Consider the following 19141-nt stretch of genomic DNA (forward strand, 5'->3'; position numbering starts at 1 on the left):
TAATTTTTTTTTAAATTGCACATTTTATATAATATAACATGGCAACTTTGGAAATTAAACCTAAGTTTCTTTATGTTGCTATTTGTTGTAGTTTGTTTGCTTGCTTGTTTGTTTTGTAGACTTTTCTGAATTAATTCTGTTAACTAAGTCTCAATTTTTTGTTGTGCATGGCCACTGAAGTCCCTGCTTAGTTAGCTTAGTGGTCAGCTAATAATTAGACAAAAACTTTCTTAAATGCCCATAACCATTAAGTCCACCAGTCTCTGCTTAGGGACTCTGCATGCATATTGTAGCATGCCTTTAACACTTAGCCAGAGAGTTGACAGCACTACCTTAGCCTTCACTTCCTGTGTGTTCAGTCTTAAGGACACCCAGAGGTGGGAGTTTAGGGCCTTCTCTTTTTTTTGGAGTGTGAACACAGCCCTACACATGCATGAGGCCTTCTACGTTTCTAGTTTTCTAGGAGCGCCTTTCACATCTCCCTATGGTCATCTTACTCTCCATCTTTTCTTTTCTTTTCTTTTTTTTAAGCTTTTTGGTTAACCTGTTATTTGTCCTGTTATCCACCACCTCAAAGTCATGATGTTAAACAATTGCCTCTTACTATTTTTAACAGATGCCCCTAGGGAAAAGGTTGTTTGCACTGGGCAAGCCCTGGGTCAGGTCAAATAATGACCTTCTTGTGAATGAATGAAGTCTTCTAGGGGACCACCAAACAGGTGAAATACTGACAGTTCTCTGGGAATGGCCTATTGAAGTCATTTCAACCCTGTTCTGTCCCTTCCGGTGGCTGCCAGACTGATTTTCAGTGATTGCAGGCTCTTGGTTTTCAAGACTACTGTGGAGCTGAGTGGGAGAGGGAGTAGAGTAAGTTAAAACATCACAAAGCATCCAGTTCTTTGGTTTTGGGGTTTTTTTAATTAAACGCTCCTTGGATTGGTGCAAGCCTTTGTTTAATTTCCAGAGTTCTGAAGAAGTTGATTTTGACAATTGCCAGTATTCTCAATGCTTTTATGGAGAAGAGGATTTTTGGAGGCCTTTGCTCCACCATTTTCACTGGCATTCTTCTGGATAAACTTAGAGAAAGCATCTATTACATTCAATAGATTATTACATTAGTCAGCTTTTAAATTAGATCAAGACACAAATTTAATTTTTGAAAATCTAAAATTTAATAAAAATCACTGGTTTGAATAACTTTGTCTGCCTTGACTTGATTAAAATTCAGTTGGTTCAAAAAACATCATTCTGATTTAGATGAAAAATTCAAAAATCATATTGTGTTTTAGCTAATAGTCTTAATTGAAGAGATGACATTGGTTGAAATTTACTTAGAGTGTATTGACTTAAAGAATGTATTGACTTAAAATGCACTGACTTCTGATATTATTTACCTTATCATTTGCTTATCTTAAAAGGGGAAATTGATTTATGACAAACTTGCAAAGAAAAAGGTCTAAGAATAAAAATACTCCCTACTGTTGGCATTCTCACGCTTTTCTAATAATTGCCCTCATGATTATTTGGATTTATATAGACCGATGTTGCATCATGATGAGCCTGAATTCTAAGTTCTTTTATAAAGGTTATTAGGTTTAGAAAGTTGAATCAACTGCACAGTGCAAATATTATAGCATGTTTTTAAATCCTTGTGAGTGTAGAGATTTATAATTTCATGGCAACTATTCATTTGGTTTTTAAACATTTAAGTTCTTATTTACAGAACTTAAGTCTTAGGATCTCCCTTTCTTGTACTTAAGGAGACATTTGTAGGAGGGCCTTTATAGTTTCTTTCTTGTCATTAGTGTGAGACTTAGTTGACCATTTCTTGGATGGAACTTATGGGAAGCAGCATTAGAAATTGGGCAGTTTCTGTCTTCCTTCTGAATCAAGTCTTCACAGATAGTGTTTATTCTGTTTTCAAGGAAATACTTCTGCATAATGCAGCTTGTGCATAATTCAACTGCAAGTGCGTAAACCGTACACTTCTTCCCTAAAGTCAAGTGAATTATTTTTAATTTTTCTGCCATTTTGGATTGTGTACATGTACCTCAGTACAGAAAAATTGTGTATTTCTCCCTCTGGATGTTGGCTACCTGGTACATCATTGACAGTTTTTCATGTCCTGAGTCTTCTCTTTCCAGCCAGCCCATGTATCTAGGATTTGTATGGATCACAAACTGGCAGCTCAAAAGCCAATTCAGACATAATGTCTTCATGCGCCGCAACAAGAGAAAGCCCACGCGCAGCAACGAAGACCCAATGTGGCCATTAATTAATTAATTCTAAAAATGTAAAAAAAAAAAGAAAGTTTAGTGAAGAATGGGATATTTACAAAGTCTATAAAGAATCTCCCTATAAATTTCTTATAAATTTTTTTAATATAAATTTATTTATTTATTTATATTATTTTTGGCTGCGTTGGGTCTTTGGTGCTGTGCGTGCGGGTTTCTCTAGTTGCAGCGAGCCGGGGCTACTCTTTGTTGCGGTGTGTGGGCTTCTCATTGTGGTGACTTCTCTTGTTGTGGAGCACGGGCTCTAGGCGCGCAGGCTTCAGTAGTTGTGGCACGTGGGCTCAGTAGTTGTGGCTTGCGGGCTCTAGAGCTCAGGCTCAGTAGTTGTGGCACATGGGCTTAGCTGCTCCGTAGCACGTGGGATCTTCCCAGGCCAAGGCTCAAACCGGTGTCCCTTGCATTGGCAGGCAGATTCTTAACCACTGCGCCACCAGGGAAGCCCCAGTTTCTTATAAATTTATCTCCCTATAAATTTATTGTGAAAGGGAAAGTAGTAACTTATAGTAGAAAATGCTAGCAGATGTTACTTTAATCAAGTAATCAAAGTTACTGTCACCAATCCAGTAATGTTGACCAATGGACTGAGACCAAAAAAAACAAAAAAAATCACTTGTGCCAAAAATACATAACCTGAATCTGATGATTCTTCATGATTACACAAACCTAAACTGAGAATCATTCTACAAAATAACTAGCCTATAGTATTCAAAAATGTCAGTGTCTTGAGAGTCACAGAAGAACTGAGAAACTGTTCCAGATTAAAGAAGAACAAAGCAATATTACAGCTAGGTTCAATGCATGATCCTAGTTTGGCTCCATAGAGTGGTGGGGGAGAAGGGAGGGCAAAAGACATTATTGGGAAAGTAGATGAAATTTTAATATGGACTGTCGATTAGATAATATCAGTGTATCTACATTAATTTCCCTCTTTTAATACTTGTACTGTGGTTGTATGGGTGTGTATGTTTGTGTATATGTATATACATAAATATAGAGAGAGAGAATGTTGTAGCACATGGGGCAAAATACGAATAATTGGTGAATCTGAATAAAGGTATATGGGAGCTCTTTATCCTATTCTTGCAATTTTTCTGTAAATTTGAAATTACATGAAATGTTAATACCATAAAAGAACAAAAAAAAGGTGGAGAGTATTCTAGATTAAAGAAGACTAAGAGACCTGACAACTAAATGTAATAAATGATCCTTGGCTGGATCCTGAAACCAAAAGTAGTAGTAGTAGTATCCTGGCTCCGAACGTAGTAGTGGTGGTGGTGGTGGTGTTGGTAGTCGTGGTAGTAGTGGTAGTAGTCTATAAAGGACATTATTGGATCAGTTGGGGAAATTTTAATATGGACTATATATTAGATGATGTATTATTGTTAAATTTTCATGATCTCATAATATTGTGGCTATGCAGGAGAAGGTACTTGTTCTTAAAAGATACATGTTTAATTGGGTCCCATTGGTTTATTTTTGCTTTTATTTCTTTTGTCTTGGGAGACTGATCTAAAAAAAATATTGCCACAATTTATGTCAGAATGTTTTGCCTTTGTTCTCTTCTACGAGTTTTATGGTGTCATGTCTTATATTCAAGTCTTTAAACCATTTTGAGTTTATTTTTGTATATGGTGTAAGGAGTGTTGTTATTTCATTGATTTAATTGCAGTCATCCAGCTTTCCCAACACCACTTGCTGAAGAAACTGTCTTTTCTCTATTGTATATTCTTGCCTCCTTTGACATAAATTAATTGACCATAGGTGTGTTGGTTCATTTCTGGGCTCTCTGTTCTGTTCCATTGTTTATCCTCATTTTTTAAATGGGGAGACTGAAGCTTAAAAACTCTAGGTGACTTGATCAATGTCACACAACTAACTGAAGACTGAATTCAAACCCAGGCAGTCTTGACTCCAGAACCCACATTCAGCCACTATACCATTTTGTTTAGTAAAACACAGTGAATATATTTGTTATCAGCAAGTGAATGACAGTTATTTTTCCAGTGGTGATCAGTGTAAAGGTAAGGAGACCAATAAGCTGACAAAGTTGGATCTGTGAAAATGTTAACCTCTCCTCAGTTCATAGAGTCTGAATTTAAAGGGAGCAAATTTAAAGAAAGCAAATGGTATTTTTCATGGTGAGGGAAGGGTATTCTTATCAGGAGAAAGCATGGAAGAAAGTTTGAAGATATGTTTTCTTCAAGATTATGTCTAATGGAGTATACTGTTTTCTCTGCTTGAAATACCTCTTTTCAGCTCTTCATTCTGGCCCATCCAGAGATTACATGAGTCTTACGTGGCCAACTAAACCTAAATAGACCTAAATAGGAGTCTTTCCTTCCTCTGTAGTGCTATAGTACATTTAGGTATTCAAAAAGTAGCAAGTACTGAGGGTGCAAAAATGAATAAAATATGGATTCTGTGTTAAGGGAATCACTTATTTTTATGTACCATTTGTTTGCCTGTTACTTAAAGGTTTGAATTTGTTTTTACTTTTTAAATATAGTTTCTACTAAGATATAAGCTTCCACAGTGATTACTGTCTACTTATTATACCTGTCACATATTGTAAATGCAGTTTCCTTTTAAGAATTCAAGCTAAGTTTAAGAAATGGCAGAATTTGAAAACGTTCAATTTTAATTGTAACATATATATATAACTTTTCTGTTGGTAGGTTGTTCCAGTTTTGGTGCATCTCCTGTCTGCTATCAGCAGTGTTAGGCTTTACATTCCTAAAGACCTTCGACCACTGGACAATAGACAGAGTGTTTTAAAATCAATACAGGTATACACGTTAATTTTATAAATTAAATATAAATTTTATGTAAATATAAATAGGGTTTATAACAAGGCAGCTGATTTGCTTTTAAATATATTGCTTTCTTTCAGAAAACCTATAAACACTACCAATAGTGGCAGTCATTTTTAACAAAGATAGTGGCAGCAGATCTATATGTAGACTGTCCTCTCTTTGAATCTAGCAACAAAGTCAGGCTAAAGGAGGGCTCACAGAGGAAAACATGGCCACTATTGTATGTTAAATATGTTTTGCTTTATTCGTTATGAATGAAAATAACTATAGAGTGTATTTAAAGTTTTATGTATAAAATCATGTGCCAGGACTTTTAACTACTTTATAGTATAGTTAATACATGGATGAAATAGTTTTATTTTCAATAGGAAAAAATAAGATTTTATAGAAAATTTTATTTTCCGGTAGGAAAATAAAAAGGCACTTTGTTAGTTGGTTTAGTTGGTTAGTCAATAAATATTTGAAAAGGATTTACTATGTAGTGAAGGCTATGTACTAAAATCTGAGAAAGCAGGATGCTTTCAGTGTACAGTAGGAATTTTTAAGCTGTGGTCCATGGGTGGGCTTCTTGAAATGAATAATTCTCTTGACAGTTTTATGAAAAGTTTTTGTGGGTAACTCCCCCCCCCCCCTTTTTTATTTCTAACTGGCCAAATCCTATCTTACCTTTAAGCCCTATCCAAGACCCTGAAAGTCTCCCAGTGGGATACCAGCCTATAGTGACCTATCTCTTCCCTGAACTCACATGTTCATTATATTTAATAGTCAAATCATGTTACAAAAAGTTTAGTGATGGGGATCTGGACCCTTTGAAAGTTTATATCTTTCAGCTCAGTAGTGCCCTCCCTAGGAATCAGCCCCAAAGAAGTAATCAGAATATTGAAAACATTTACACTTGAGATGTTCAATACAGGATTATTTATAATGGCAAGAAGTTACAACAACCTAAATACACAATGATGGGCTTTATCAGTAAATTGTGCTGCATACAGAACTATTAAACTTTAAATATTAGAATTATTAATAAATTATAATACATGTCTGTACATAGAAAAAACATAAAAGGAAGTATTTAGTTTAGTCTTAACTAATTTTGTATGTAAGATGAAAAATGAATTTTAAATATTTTGTTTCAGGAAGTTCAGAAACGTTTTCCTGATGGTGTTCCCTTATTAGATCCTATTGATGACATGGGCATTCAAGATCAAGGACTGAAAAAAGTCATCCAGAAAGTAGAGGCTTTTGAGCATCGAATGTATTCTCATCCACTTCACAATGATCCAAATTTGGAAACTGTGTATACGCTTTGTGAAAAAAAAGCACAGGTACGGCAGAAACTCTTTTATCATAGAATTCTAAGTATTTCACTATATAAGTGAGTATATATTTTTCATTTTCTTTTCCTATTGGTTTCATCAGCTAAAGCAGGAAAATGTCTAGCTATCTTTTAAGTAAACTATCAACTCTTACCAGTAAAAAAAAGTTGATCACTTTAATTGAGATGCCATTCACATAGCATAGCCTCCCCCCGCTTTTAATGCATACAATTCAGTGGTTTTTAGTATATTCACAGATATCTGCAGCTATAACCACTGTCTAATTCCAGAACATTCTCATCACCCCAAAAAGAAGCCTCATACCAATTAGCAGTCACTCCCCCTTTCCCTACCCTCCAGCCACTGGCAACTACAAATCTCCTTTCTGCCTCTATGGATTTGCCTATTCTGGAGATTTCATATTAAAAAAATCATACAATATGTGGCCTCTGTGTTTGCCTTCTTCCACTTAGCTAATATCTTCAAGATTCATCCATGATGTAGCATGAATTTGTATTTTATTCTTTTTTATGGCCAAAAAATATTCCATTGTATATATATACCACATTCTGTTTAACCACTCATCAGTTGATGAACATTTGGAGTTTTTCCACTTTTTGGCTATTATGAATAATGCTGCTATGAACATTTATGTACACATTTTTGTGTGGACATATCTTTTCATTTCCCCTGGGTGGAATTGGCGTAGAAATGCAGGTCAGTGAGTAACTCTGTGTTTAACTCTATGTTTAACTTTTTGAGAAACTGCCAAACTGTGTTCCAAAGTGGCTGCACCATTTTACCTTCTCACCAGCAATATATTAAAGTTCCAGTTTCTCCACATCTTCACCGATATTTGTTTCGTCTGTATTTTTAATTATAGCCATCCTAGTGGTATGAAGTAGTAGTTCACCTTTTTAGGCTAACTAGCTATATTCTCTAACCAGTAAAAGCATTCTTACAGCCATTCTGAATAATGAATTTAGAAAAAGCTTTTTGAAATGAACACATTTCTTTCCACTGTCCACTTCTCTTCAATAGAATCTTTTGTATCTACAAATGTCACTTCCTCCTTGAAGTTTATAACTCCTTGCTATTATGCTTTTTCAGCTTTTATCACATGCTGCTTTTATCATGTTTGTCTTCTTGTCTCACAAACTAGATTTTAAGCTCCTTAGGCTGAGGTGTTTCATTTTAGCTTATTTGTACTCTTCCATATTTCCCATAATGATCTATTTTTATAAAGTAGATGCCTAGTATTTATTGAATAAATAATATAAGTAGAAACTTCTTGGCTTAATAGAGTAATGTGTTCAGTTCATAGTTTTACAGCACTGCCCCTTTCTAGCTTTTTGTGTGCTAACATGATGTGGCCCTGTGCCATGTTGGGCACAGCAGGTGTGTTCTCAGTGAACATGTAGCACACCACGCTGTGGCCCACCATGAAGGTTTCTTCTCAAGATGAGGAAACTGAGACACAAAAAGCTTGAGTATACTCAGTTGTCATCCTGGCCTCATCTATCACCGGGACCATTGCAGCAGCTCCCTCCCTGCTTCCAGTTACTCTGTACCTGACCACCAGAATCATCCTTAACAGTTTCAACACAGGAACAGAAAGACTTGAGTTTGGTTGAGTGGTGACTGGAAAGTATCCACGGAGAAGGTGGTTTGAAGCCACAGAGAAAGGCATTATCTGAGCCACTCAAATATAACAAAAAGGCCCTAGTGTCTGGTTGAAAGACTGGCTAAATAAACTTGTTATGAAGACTGCAATACATGGAAAAAATGCTTATGCAGGAACATTAAATTTAAAAAGTAGGACCTGAAATCATTGTGGACTATGATTACAATTTAGCAAAAGTAAAAATGCACACCAGAAAAGACTGAAAGGAAAACCTTAAGTGGTTGTGTTTGGGCAGTGAGATTATAGTAGGTAATCCTACTCCCACCCACCCCCCATTGTCTGTAATGTGCTTATATTGCATTTCTTAATGAAAGAAAACTACAAAGAGTTAACAACTTAGGGGGAAAAAACAAGTCTTTTTTTTTTTAAATGACCTCCTGACCTCCTAGCGACTGCAGGATAAATTTGACATTCCTTAGCCCTGCCTAGGAAGCCTTCAAAATCTGACCCCTCAACTGTCAACATTTTAAGTGCTCATACCCTCTGATTCAGCTTTCCCAACTTCTCGGACTGAAACTACAAAGTGAGGCAGTACAAGGATGTTCTTGTAGCATTGTTTGAAAAAGCAAATGAATGTAAACAACCTCAGTGTTCATCAGTAGAAAATTAGATACATGAATTATGCATATCCACACAGTGGGTATCAACATGGCCATTAAAAAAAATGAGGTAAATTTTTTTTTTTTTTAATTTACTTACTTTTGGCTGTGTTGGGTCTTCATTTCTGTGCGAGGGCTTTCTCTAGTTGCGGCGAGTGGGGGCCACTCTTAATCGCGGTGCGCGGGCCTCTCACTATCTCGGCCTCTCTTGTTGCGGAGCACAGGCTCCAGACACGCAGGCTCAGTAGTTGTGGCTCACGGGCCCAGTTGCTCCGCAGCATGTGGGATCTTCCCAGACCAGGGCTCGAACCCGTGTGCCCTGCATTGGCAGGCAGATTCTCAACCACTGCGCCACCAGGGAAGCCCAAGGTAAATTTATATGTACTTTTTGGAAAAGAAATCCTAATTGTATTGAGTGGAAAAGGAAGCTGACCTCACTTCTGTGGGAAGAGCCCCTGTACCTGTGTATTTATTCATTTACAGACATGGATATCTGTGTTCTTTTTTTTTTTTTTTTTTTTTTTTTATTAATTAATTTATTTATTTTTTGGCTGTGTTGGGTCTTCGCTTCTGTGCGAGGGTCCTCTCCAGTTGCGGCGAGCGGGGGCCCCTCTTCATCACGGTGCTCAGGCCTCTCACCGTCGCGGCCTCTCCCGTTGCGGAGCACAAGCTCCAGACGCGCAGGCTCAGCAGTTGTGGCTCACGGGCCCAGCCGCTCCGCGGCATGTGGGATCCTCCCGGACCAGGGCTCGAGCCCGTGTCCCCCGCATTGGCAGGCAGACTCCCAACCACTGCGCCACCAGGGAAGCCCTATCTGTGTTCTTTTAAAGTATGTAGAAAAAGATCTAGAACAGCATTATCCAGTAGAAATATAATACAAGCCACTTAATATAATTTTAAATTCTGTAGTAGCCACTTTAAAAAAATAGTGAAAAGAAACAGGTGAAATTAGTTTTAATAAGATTTTTATTTAGCTCAATATGTCCAAAATATATTTCAACATGTAATCAGTATAAAAATTACTATGGTAAAAATTTTAAATAGTAGACTGTCTTCTACCAACCTAAAGCTTTATATGCCTCTGGGTACTTAGCACAGTCTTCTATGCTAATACAGGTGCATCTTCAATTAAAGGAATTTTAGAAGACAAATTTTTTTTTTCTGATAGGCCTGATAAATCATGCTAGGTAGTATAGAGTTGTCTAACATATAAAGCATTTCTTCTTATCCTCCTAGCATTATGACAATATATCTGTTCATAGCAATGTAAATAATTGCTAGGAGTTTAGTCTGATAGCCTGGGTTTGAATCCCATCTTTTATCACTCACTAGCTCTGTGATCTTGACCAGTATCTTGATCTTGGTAATCTCTGTCTGCCTCAGTTTTCTCATCTGTAAAATGCACATTTAATATTAGTTACCTACTTTATATGATTGCTGTAAGAATTAAAAGAATGTAAAGCACTTGAAGAAACAGGATTTATAGTTAGCTGTCAACAAATATCAGTTACTGACCACCATCATTGCCTTCAACATTTCTGCTCCTCAGTTGAAGCTTAATAAATCATCTGCAAAATTCCAAAGTCTTTTGAATTTCTACTTCTCAATCCCTAAACTTTTCTGTCCGTGTTTTTCTGAACTTCAAGCCTCCACTTCAGGATCACAGTGTTTTCTTGCTCTTGTACTGTCATCCTCTGTCACAGTTGAAAAGTATGCAATATTTACTGATTAATGGAATTTTAAAACTCATCTACCCTATAGGATGACCTCAAAATAACATTTTCCTTTTAGGCATTCATCTCTGTCTGTAGAATAAAGACCTATTCTCTTTGCTAAATCCATTTCCAGCTTAGGCAGATTTGTTATACAATTTGAGGGCAAAGAGAAGCAACACTTCTCAGGGCATCATAAGGGAAATATAAGTAGTTGAGAGATAAGATTCATATACTCTCATCTTTCTTTCCTTATTCTCTGAGTTACCCCCTCATTCCCTAAGGATGAAAAGCTGGAGTTGGTGTCATTGCTACCTCAGATACATCATTCCTCTTGTGTAATATCCTGGGACAGTAAGAAACTCCTGTGTTCTCCTGCATGTCCCCCGGCCCCCCATATAATATTTTTTGTTTCATTTCATGACTAAACACCATTTCATTTTGTTTACCTTATTACTGAACTTCTTTTGTACTTTTATATGCCTTAGATTGCAATAGACATTAAATCCGCAAAGCGAGAACTAAAGAAAGCAAGAACTGTCCTACAAATGGATGAGCTCAAATGTCGCAAACGTGTTTTAAGGAGGTTGGGATTTGCTACGTCTTCTGATGTCATAGAGATGAAAGGACGAGTGGCTTGTGAAATAAGCAGGTAAAACCTGGTTCTAGAAAACTGATTCTAAAATGGGATACTGTTTTTAAAATGAGGGCTATTAATCTTTTGGAAAAGGAGCTATATTAAAAATATAAAGTTGTACAGTGCCTTCCATATTAAAATACAGGTTCTGATCATGAAGTTGAGAAATTAGAAAGGGAGAATAAAAATCTTTTGAATCCTACTAATTAACACAGACACCATTAGTACTTCTGTATGTTTCCTTTTTCTTTATTTTAATGCATTGTGGACTTTTTACATAATTGTAACCTTAGTTTATATATGGTTTTTGTATACTTTTAATTATTTTTACAATTATGAACATTTTCCCCCCTTGAAACTTAATCTAATAATCATTATCCTTTTTTATGTAAAGTTTTGGTCTAACAGTAGGGTATTAGAGTATAGCATATTATAGGCCACAGCTTGAAATCAGATATAAACTTTTGTAAATTGGATATAAGCTGTTGTCTATTTTGGTAATCTTTTACCAGATTACGAATGACCTTAAAACTAAATGAGTTAAAACAGAAGTCATTTCATTCTCTCTGATTGTTTCTATGGGTCCAAAATGCTGGAAGGGCTCTTTAAGATGTTCTGGCTCAGGGTCCCACTTGACTGCCATCATCTTGAAGATACTTATTTTGCCATAGTCATGACCATTATTCTCGATGAGTCCATAAAAGACATCTTGAAACAGTTTTTATGTTCTCACCAAGGCCCTAATGGATGGGGCCAGAGAATTACAAGCCTTGTAGATGGTTTTGTATATTCCTGATGAAGACTTATTCATATTGTTCTTATTGATCATCTGGTTCAGATATGAATTCAGATATCGGCAGGGGCCAAGATTCTGTGGCAAACAGGACAGTTCTAGGCCACCAGAAGGGGTCAGCGACTACCCAGCCCCAATTAATTATTACAGAATAATGTGATATCAGAGTATTCAACTTAGAAAAGTCAAAAATCCAGATTTTTTTTTTTTTGGTGAAATCTCTTGATTTTTAAATGTTCACAGACTAATTCAAAATTATTTTTTTAAGTCCCTGTGCAAGCGAAATAAAACGTTTCTTCATGTTAGATTTGGCCTACAGGCTTGTAGTTTTCCTTTAAGCTGTGATAAAATTAAGCTTTCCTACTTTGTACTTAAAGAAACCTAGGCACTATAAGGTTAATCATTTACCCAGGATTAAATTTAGACTATAACACCAATCTACTGATTTGAATGCCAAAATTAATGTTATTGGAATTATTTCTTTGTGATGTTATGTAGTATTGATATTTAATAGTTAATATAGAAATTAATTTCTGTTAGATATCTACAGCTAGTTTTAGTCTTAGAAGAAAGAATATTTAGAGAGATAGTGATAACAATATCGCATATCGAAGTACGTTACCTTTCCCCCAAAATTTGCCTCTCCCTCTGGTCTGTCTTGCTGAATAAGACCCAGCCACTAAAGGCAAAAACTGGGGAGTCGTCCTAGATTCCTCCTCTTCCTTCTAGCTCTCTTCTCACATCTTCATGATTGTTTTCTCCTACCTCTGTGCTGTTTTAACTATTCCCACTGACTAAGGTGCATCCTGTTAATAAGTCTCTACAACCCATCCTTTATACCCTTGCTTTCAGAATAGTCTTTCCAAACCATAAATCCTACCATGTCATTGTTTGGTAAAAGTCTCTCAGTGATTCTGTATTGCTTTCAGAATAAATTCCATAATTTAGTGTATTCTTGACTTTCCCTTTCTATCCTGTCTCTTGCCACATTTCACACATGGTGTTTCTTTTATTTAACATGACCTTTTCCTTGCTCCCTGTTCCTGCATAATTTTTTTTTAAGATCTTCTGAAACTTGCTTTGAGTTTCATATAAATCTCTATTAAATTGCTGTCCTGTGATTATTATCTTTCTTATCTGCCTCCCGCATTAGACTATAGAAGTAGTCTCGCCTTATTTGTATTTTTGTCCTTTTGTCTTGACTTAACTCTCAGTTTACCATTAGGAACCCATGTTTAGTTTTTGACTTTATTTTTGAGTAGTTATTACTGTTTATAAACATTGATAGTTCATGACTTTATTCTTTTTTAGAAATCTTATGAAAAGTAGGAAATTTGCCCTTTTTTCCTTTTCTTTTTTTTTTTTTTTTTTAAAGAGTAACACCCTTATAGTTACTGGATGGATCCATTAAACCCTTTTATAAATGTAAGATACTCTATGGAACCTTGATTATAGAATTCTAGAGACACCATCACTGTAGTCTTTTTTCAGCTTTCGTTGAACACAGTTGAGAATTCAGAATTTTTCATTTGTCATCCACATGGCAAAGAGAAAAATAACAGAAAAAGATGTTTTTGCAATTATTACGCAAATCAGAAAATTAACACAAAGAGACAAAAAGCACTCGAGGCAAAGTGATGATGGTGAAATTGATCATATAAGCAAAATCTCAGACCCTAGGTAAATTCTCACACTCAAGAGTCAGTGAGTGAATAATATATTTCTAAGAACAAGAAGAAAAATTTAAGATTTTTATAACTTTACTCTCCTTTCTGGTCAACATAAAGGACTTAGTTATGTAATGTTTTGTGATAAGAACTTGGGCCATCCCATTTTGCTAAAACGGACTTGTGACTTTATCTTTCATCTTTTGTATTTGTGGCTAAATTTTCCTTGATACAATTCTTAGTTGGTCAAATACTGAAGATAGTTGTAAATACAAGGAAATTGATAAAAAAACAGATGACGAAGAGATGAAAATAATTCTAATCTTTATAATATAAATCTATTATTTTTATAATATAAACATAAAAATAAACAAATGGGACCTAATTAAACTTTAAAAAGCTTTTGAACAGCAAAGGAAACCATAAGCAAAATGAAAAGACAACCCACAGAATGGGAGAAGATATTTGCAAACAGTTCCACCAACAAGGGATTAATCCCCAAAATACACAAACAGCTCAATAACAAAAAAAACAAGCAACCCAGTCAAATGGGCAGAAGATCTAAATAGACTTTTCTCCAAAGAATACATACAGATGGCAAAAAGCACATCAATAGATGCTCAACATCACTAATTATTAGAGGAATGCAAATCAAAAGTACAATGAGGTATAACCTCTCACTGGCCAGAATGGCCATCGTCAAAAAGTCTACAAACAAATTCTGGAGAGGGTGTAGAAAAAAGCGAACCCTCCTACACTGTTGCTGGGAATGTAAATTGGTACAGCCACTATGGAGAACAGTATGGAAGTTCCTTAAACTAAAGATAGAGGGACTTCCCTGGTGGTCCAGTGGTAAAGAATCTGCCTTACAATGCAGGGGACGTGGGTTCAATCCTGGTCAGAGAACTAAGAGCCCACATGCCGCGGGGCAACTAAGCCCAAGGGCCACAACTGCTGAGCTTGCGCACCTCAACTAGAGAGCCTGCGTGCTGCAAACTACAGAGCCCATGTGGTCTGGAACCCGCGTGCCCCAGCTACAGAGCCCACGCGCCCTGGAGCATGCACGACACAACTAGAGGGAGAAAACCCGCACGCCACAACTAGAGAGAAGCCCACACGCCGCAACGAAGACCCGATGCAGCCAAAAATAAATAAAATAAATAATAAAATAAATCTCAAAAAAAAAAAAAAACTAAAAATAGAGCTACCATATGATTCAGCAGTCTCACTCCTGGGCATATATCATACTCCGAAAAGATACAGGCACCCCAGTGTTCATTGCAGCACTATTTACAATAGCCAAGACATGGAATCAGCCTAAATGTCCATCTACAAATGAATGGATAAAGAAGATAAGGTACATATATACAATGGAATATTACTCAGCCATAAAAAAAGAATGAAATAATGCCATTTGCAGCAACATGGATGGACCTAGAGATTATCATACTAAGTGAACTAAGACAGAGGAGGACAAATACCATATGATATCTCTTACACCACGTGGAATCTAAAAAACGATACGAATGAACTTATTTACAAAACTGAAACAGACTCACAGACTTTGAAAACAAACATATGGTTACCAAAGGGGAAAGGTGGGCTGGGGGGTAAGGGCAGATATATTAGGAGGTTGGGATTAACATACAGATACTACTATATATAAAATAGATAATCAACAAGGACCTACTGTATAACACAGGGAACTCTACTCAATACTCTGTAATAACCTATATGTGAAAAGAATCTGAAAAAGAATAGATATATGTATTGATATATGTATAACTAAATTACTTTGCTGCACACTTGAAACTAACACAATGTTGTAAATCAACGATACTCCAATATAAAATAAAAAAATTTTTTTAATCTGAATGTGAAAATGTACAATTATGGAGCAAAGAAGATGGCCTTTCTCTCTTCAGTGAAATTATGACTTGTCATAGTCTTTTAAAATACTGTTTTTAGATGATGCAAAAGAAGAACCAAAAGTAAGGGTAAGCTAGAACCTAAAAGAGATGTATTTAAAATCTGGAGTCAGTAGTATGTTTTGACAATGCAAGTGCAAGAAGAAACAGAAAATGATAAGCTAGTACCTATTATAGATATGTTTGAAATCTGAAATTGTATTTACTAGATGGATATACTCCAAATTCATAGATAACAGTCTTGATGAGCAGCAATTTATAACATTCTCAACACTAGGAAACTGTGAATAAAATGTGTATCTGCTATGGGTACATTCTAATTAAGATTTCTATAAAGTTGTTTTTCATTGTCTATTTTTTAAATTATTTGTAAAATAATTGAATTGAGTTGAAAACCATTTAAAAGGTCCTTGGACCTAGGTAATAAATGCTAATGACTAATTTTTCTGGTATTCTGAGAGTTAAGAAATGATTCTTTATTTCAATGAATATCTGCATTTTGGTATTTGCTAGAATGGGCTCTTTATAGGAAACACCCATTTCACGTTTATTATTCATATATTGGTAAATATAAAGACCTGCCATTTCCTTAGTTAAAAATCTTTGTCACTCCTCACTGACTAGTCCTCATGTTCAAATAACATATTTTATTTAAAACTATATCTTAAGGATGTGTGAGTACATGTGTGTGTTTTTATATTCTGACATTTGGAGTTTACTCCCTATTTTTTGTTTGTTTGTTCATGGTGGTATAGTGCTGATGAGCTCCTTCTAACTGAGATGATGTTTAATGGCCTTTTCAATGACCTATCTGCAGAACAGGCAACGGCACTACTAAGCTGCTTTGTGTTTCAAGAGAATGTGAGTTAATAGATTTAGCACATGTTATTTGTTAATTTACATGTCTTATAATTTAATATTATGGGTATTTTAATTTTTAAAATATGCCTGCATATTTATATATTATAGGTAATGTTATTAGAAATCAATGTAACTATAACCCAAATTTAGTAAGAGAGAAGTAATTAAATGTATATTATCAGAAAAGAAAGTAAACTAGAATTTTATTTATAGACAATCATCATTAATCAGATTCCAAGTTAAAAATTTGTTCTATAACCCAGTGCATTATTTGAAGGTCTAGCTTAGTCAGACAGTCTAGAAGGAAAAAGAAAAGGTAAAATTAGGCAAAACTAGTAAAAATGAAAAGGGAGTGAGGTTGAATTAATATTCCTCCTCTCAATTTTGGAGAATAACTGTGAGGCAGCTGATTGTACTAGAGGCTGAAGTCTTAGTTTTCATTGGCAAGATTTGAGATAATGGCCATACGATCCTCATCACTGGCTTGGCAGTAATTTTTTCATGTGAGTAGTTAGTTGACTTTCACCAGCTCTTAAGAAATCAAAAAATGAAATGCCGGATGGACCAGAAGGACACTAATCATCGTTTACTTTATTGCAAAAGCCAGTATGATTTATTTTTAAAAGTAAAATGCATGTTTCACATTTCAAATTCAAAACTTTATTCATTGTGTATAAAATTGACAAAATAAGAGTAAGACAAGCACATTTACCTTCTAAAAATAATGTTGCTATTATATAAATTTTTAGAGAAACTTTTACCATGTACACTTAGTTTAACTTTTAAAAAAGTAAATTGCGTAAGACAAATTTGTTTTGCAGTTCTGCTGTCGATCTGTTTATCCATTAACTATTTCCTTATTTATTAATCAGATCAAATACATAACTTCTTGGAGGAGGTAGGTATTTTCTCTCAGCTCTCTGATTACAGATCAGAATTACAACTGCAGTGGCAATGATTACAAATAGGACAGTGATCCAAAAATGATTTATGCTCTCGTAAGAATGCCTGCTGTGCACCCATGAAGTAATTTAATTTGCATGTGAGGAATGCATTTCTTTACAAAATATTATGTTTGGCTGTTGTTTTCCTTAGGTTCAAAATTTTATTACATTAATTTCCAAGGTAATTGTTTAGAATGTTTGTCCAGTTTTCTTTGAACAGATATAAGGTTAAGAGATTATTTGGGGATTGGTGATCTTCTGCCTGTGTCAAACTTTGTCATGTGGCTAATTTCTTATACTGTGCTTTTTTTTAATGTGGCAGTAAAAAAAAATCCTGTCTTCTGAGAGGCCATGTATGTTACCTCTTCACCGGAGTTGGGCCTAGCCAAAACACAACTCTTAAATCTTGGGGCAAGATGTCACTAAATGTAGTTAAGATTTGTTCAGTGAAGCCCCGCTATGTTATATGTAGTGTCATCAATTCTTGTGGTGGTGCCTTTCAACATCAAAATGGATAATTGTACTGAAAGTACCGTGGAATTCTGTTGATACTTTAAAAGTATGTTTTCTAGCCAGAAAGGAAGGTAAATATAGGAAGATACTTGTCATAAATGCTGATAACTTCTGTTTTAAAACGTGTTGTTTCTAATACTGTGCCCCCTTATTTTTTATATCATTAGAAGTAATTTAAAGATTACACAGTGTTTATAATATAAATATCAAGTATCTTACAAATATTTATTAAGCACCCGCTGTGCAATGCAGATACCTAGACACTAGAAAGACAGCAGAAATTTTTGCTTTCATGATACTTTCATGTATGCTAGTTGATGAAGATAAACAATAAAGAAATAAAATACACACATTATGACAAAAGGTGATGAGGGTTTTGGAGAAAAGTGAAGCAGAGGAGGCAGATAGAAATTGTTACGAGGGCTGGGGTTACTGTTTTAAGTAAGGTGATTAGAAAAGGCCTCACTGATAGAGTGCCATTTTGTACTGAGACCTAAAGGAGAGATAGGGAGTAAACTGCACTCACCTGGTAGGAGAATATTGGTAAAATGACACGTAGCTTACTTACATCAGGACCAGTGCCTTCTACTTACAGTGACCAGGAGAGGGGAAGAGATCAGTAACTGTTGATTGTGAATGGACACAATGTCAAAGACATTTAAATCTTGTGTACTTTTCACTAAACTGAGATGCGGAGTTCATTCATGATACAAATCAAAACCAAGTCCTGTATAAATACTGATGCTCAAAATAAAGGCAGATCTATTACAACTAACCTATAGTTGCTTTTTTAAAATTTACCTATAATTACTTTAAATTCTGTCTCACACATACATACATACATATCTACATACATACCTTTCTTGTAATAATTTTATTTTTGTATAGTAAGTCTATCTTTGTCAAAATTTGTTCCTTAATAATAACTTTATTCTAATCACAAGTCTATAGGTTTTGAGGACCTTACACTCTTTGACAGCATAAGAAACTAACACAGAATTCAAGCAGCTTGTCCAAGTTTATTTGACTAGTTAGTAATAGACCTGAAACTCTTATTATTCTAATTGAGAAATTGATAGACTTTCCACTAGTGGGAAGACAAGAATACTGAAACTCATCTAAACTTTTAAATATTTTAAAAGTGGTTAGAGAGCTAGAAACATCTGGGTAAAACTAAAATTGAGGACATTATTTCTAATGTTCTTTCTCCAAGATTTTTAGTTTCCACAGAGTGAGAGTTGCCTAGAAGCCAAACTGTTTCAAAAATCAAAGTATGATACAACAGTTTATAAATGTTGATGTAACTAAACTACTATGCATGTTTATAATATTTTCTCTTCTTCAGTTCCATTTATGGTCACAGAAAATAGCTAGTTTAGC

General features: G+C 35.2%; 1 protein-coding gene across 2 annotated transcripts in view; it reads left to right on the top strand.

Moving 5' to 3' along the window:
- Positions 1-19141, top strand: part of MTREX (Mtr4 exosome RNA helicase) — a 131246-nt gene that overhangs the window by 97616 nt on the left and 14489 nt on the right. For both annotated transcript variants that reach the window (XM_068535342.1, XM_068535343.1), the window contains exons 20-23: positions 4970-5080; positions 6244-6432; positions 10907-11070; positions 16199-16304. In XM_068535342.1, the coding sequence (XP_068391443.1) occupies positions 4970-5080; positions 6244-6432; positions 10907-11070; positions 16199-16304 (570 nt within the window). The remainder of the gene's footprint in view (positions 1-4969; positions 5081-6243; positions 6433-10906; positions 11071-16198; positions 16305-19141) is intronic.

Source organism: Eschrichtius robustus, chromosome 2 (genome assembly GCF_028021215.1).
Source record: "Eschrichtius robustus isolate mEscRob2 chromosome 2, mEscRob2.pri, whole genome shotgun sequence".
Classification (NCBI taxonomy): domain Eukaryota; kingdom Metazoa; phylum Chordata; class Mammalia; order Artiodactyla; family Eschrichtiidae; genus Eschrichtius; species Eschrichtius robustus.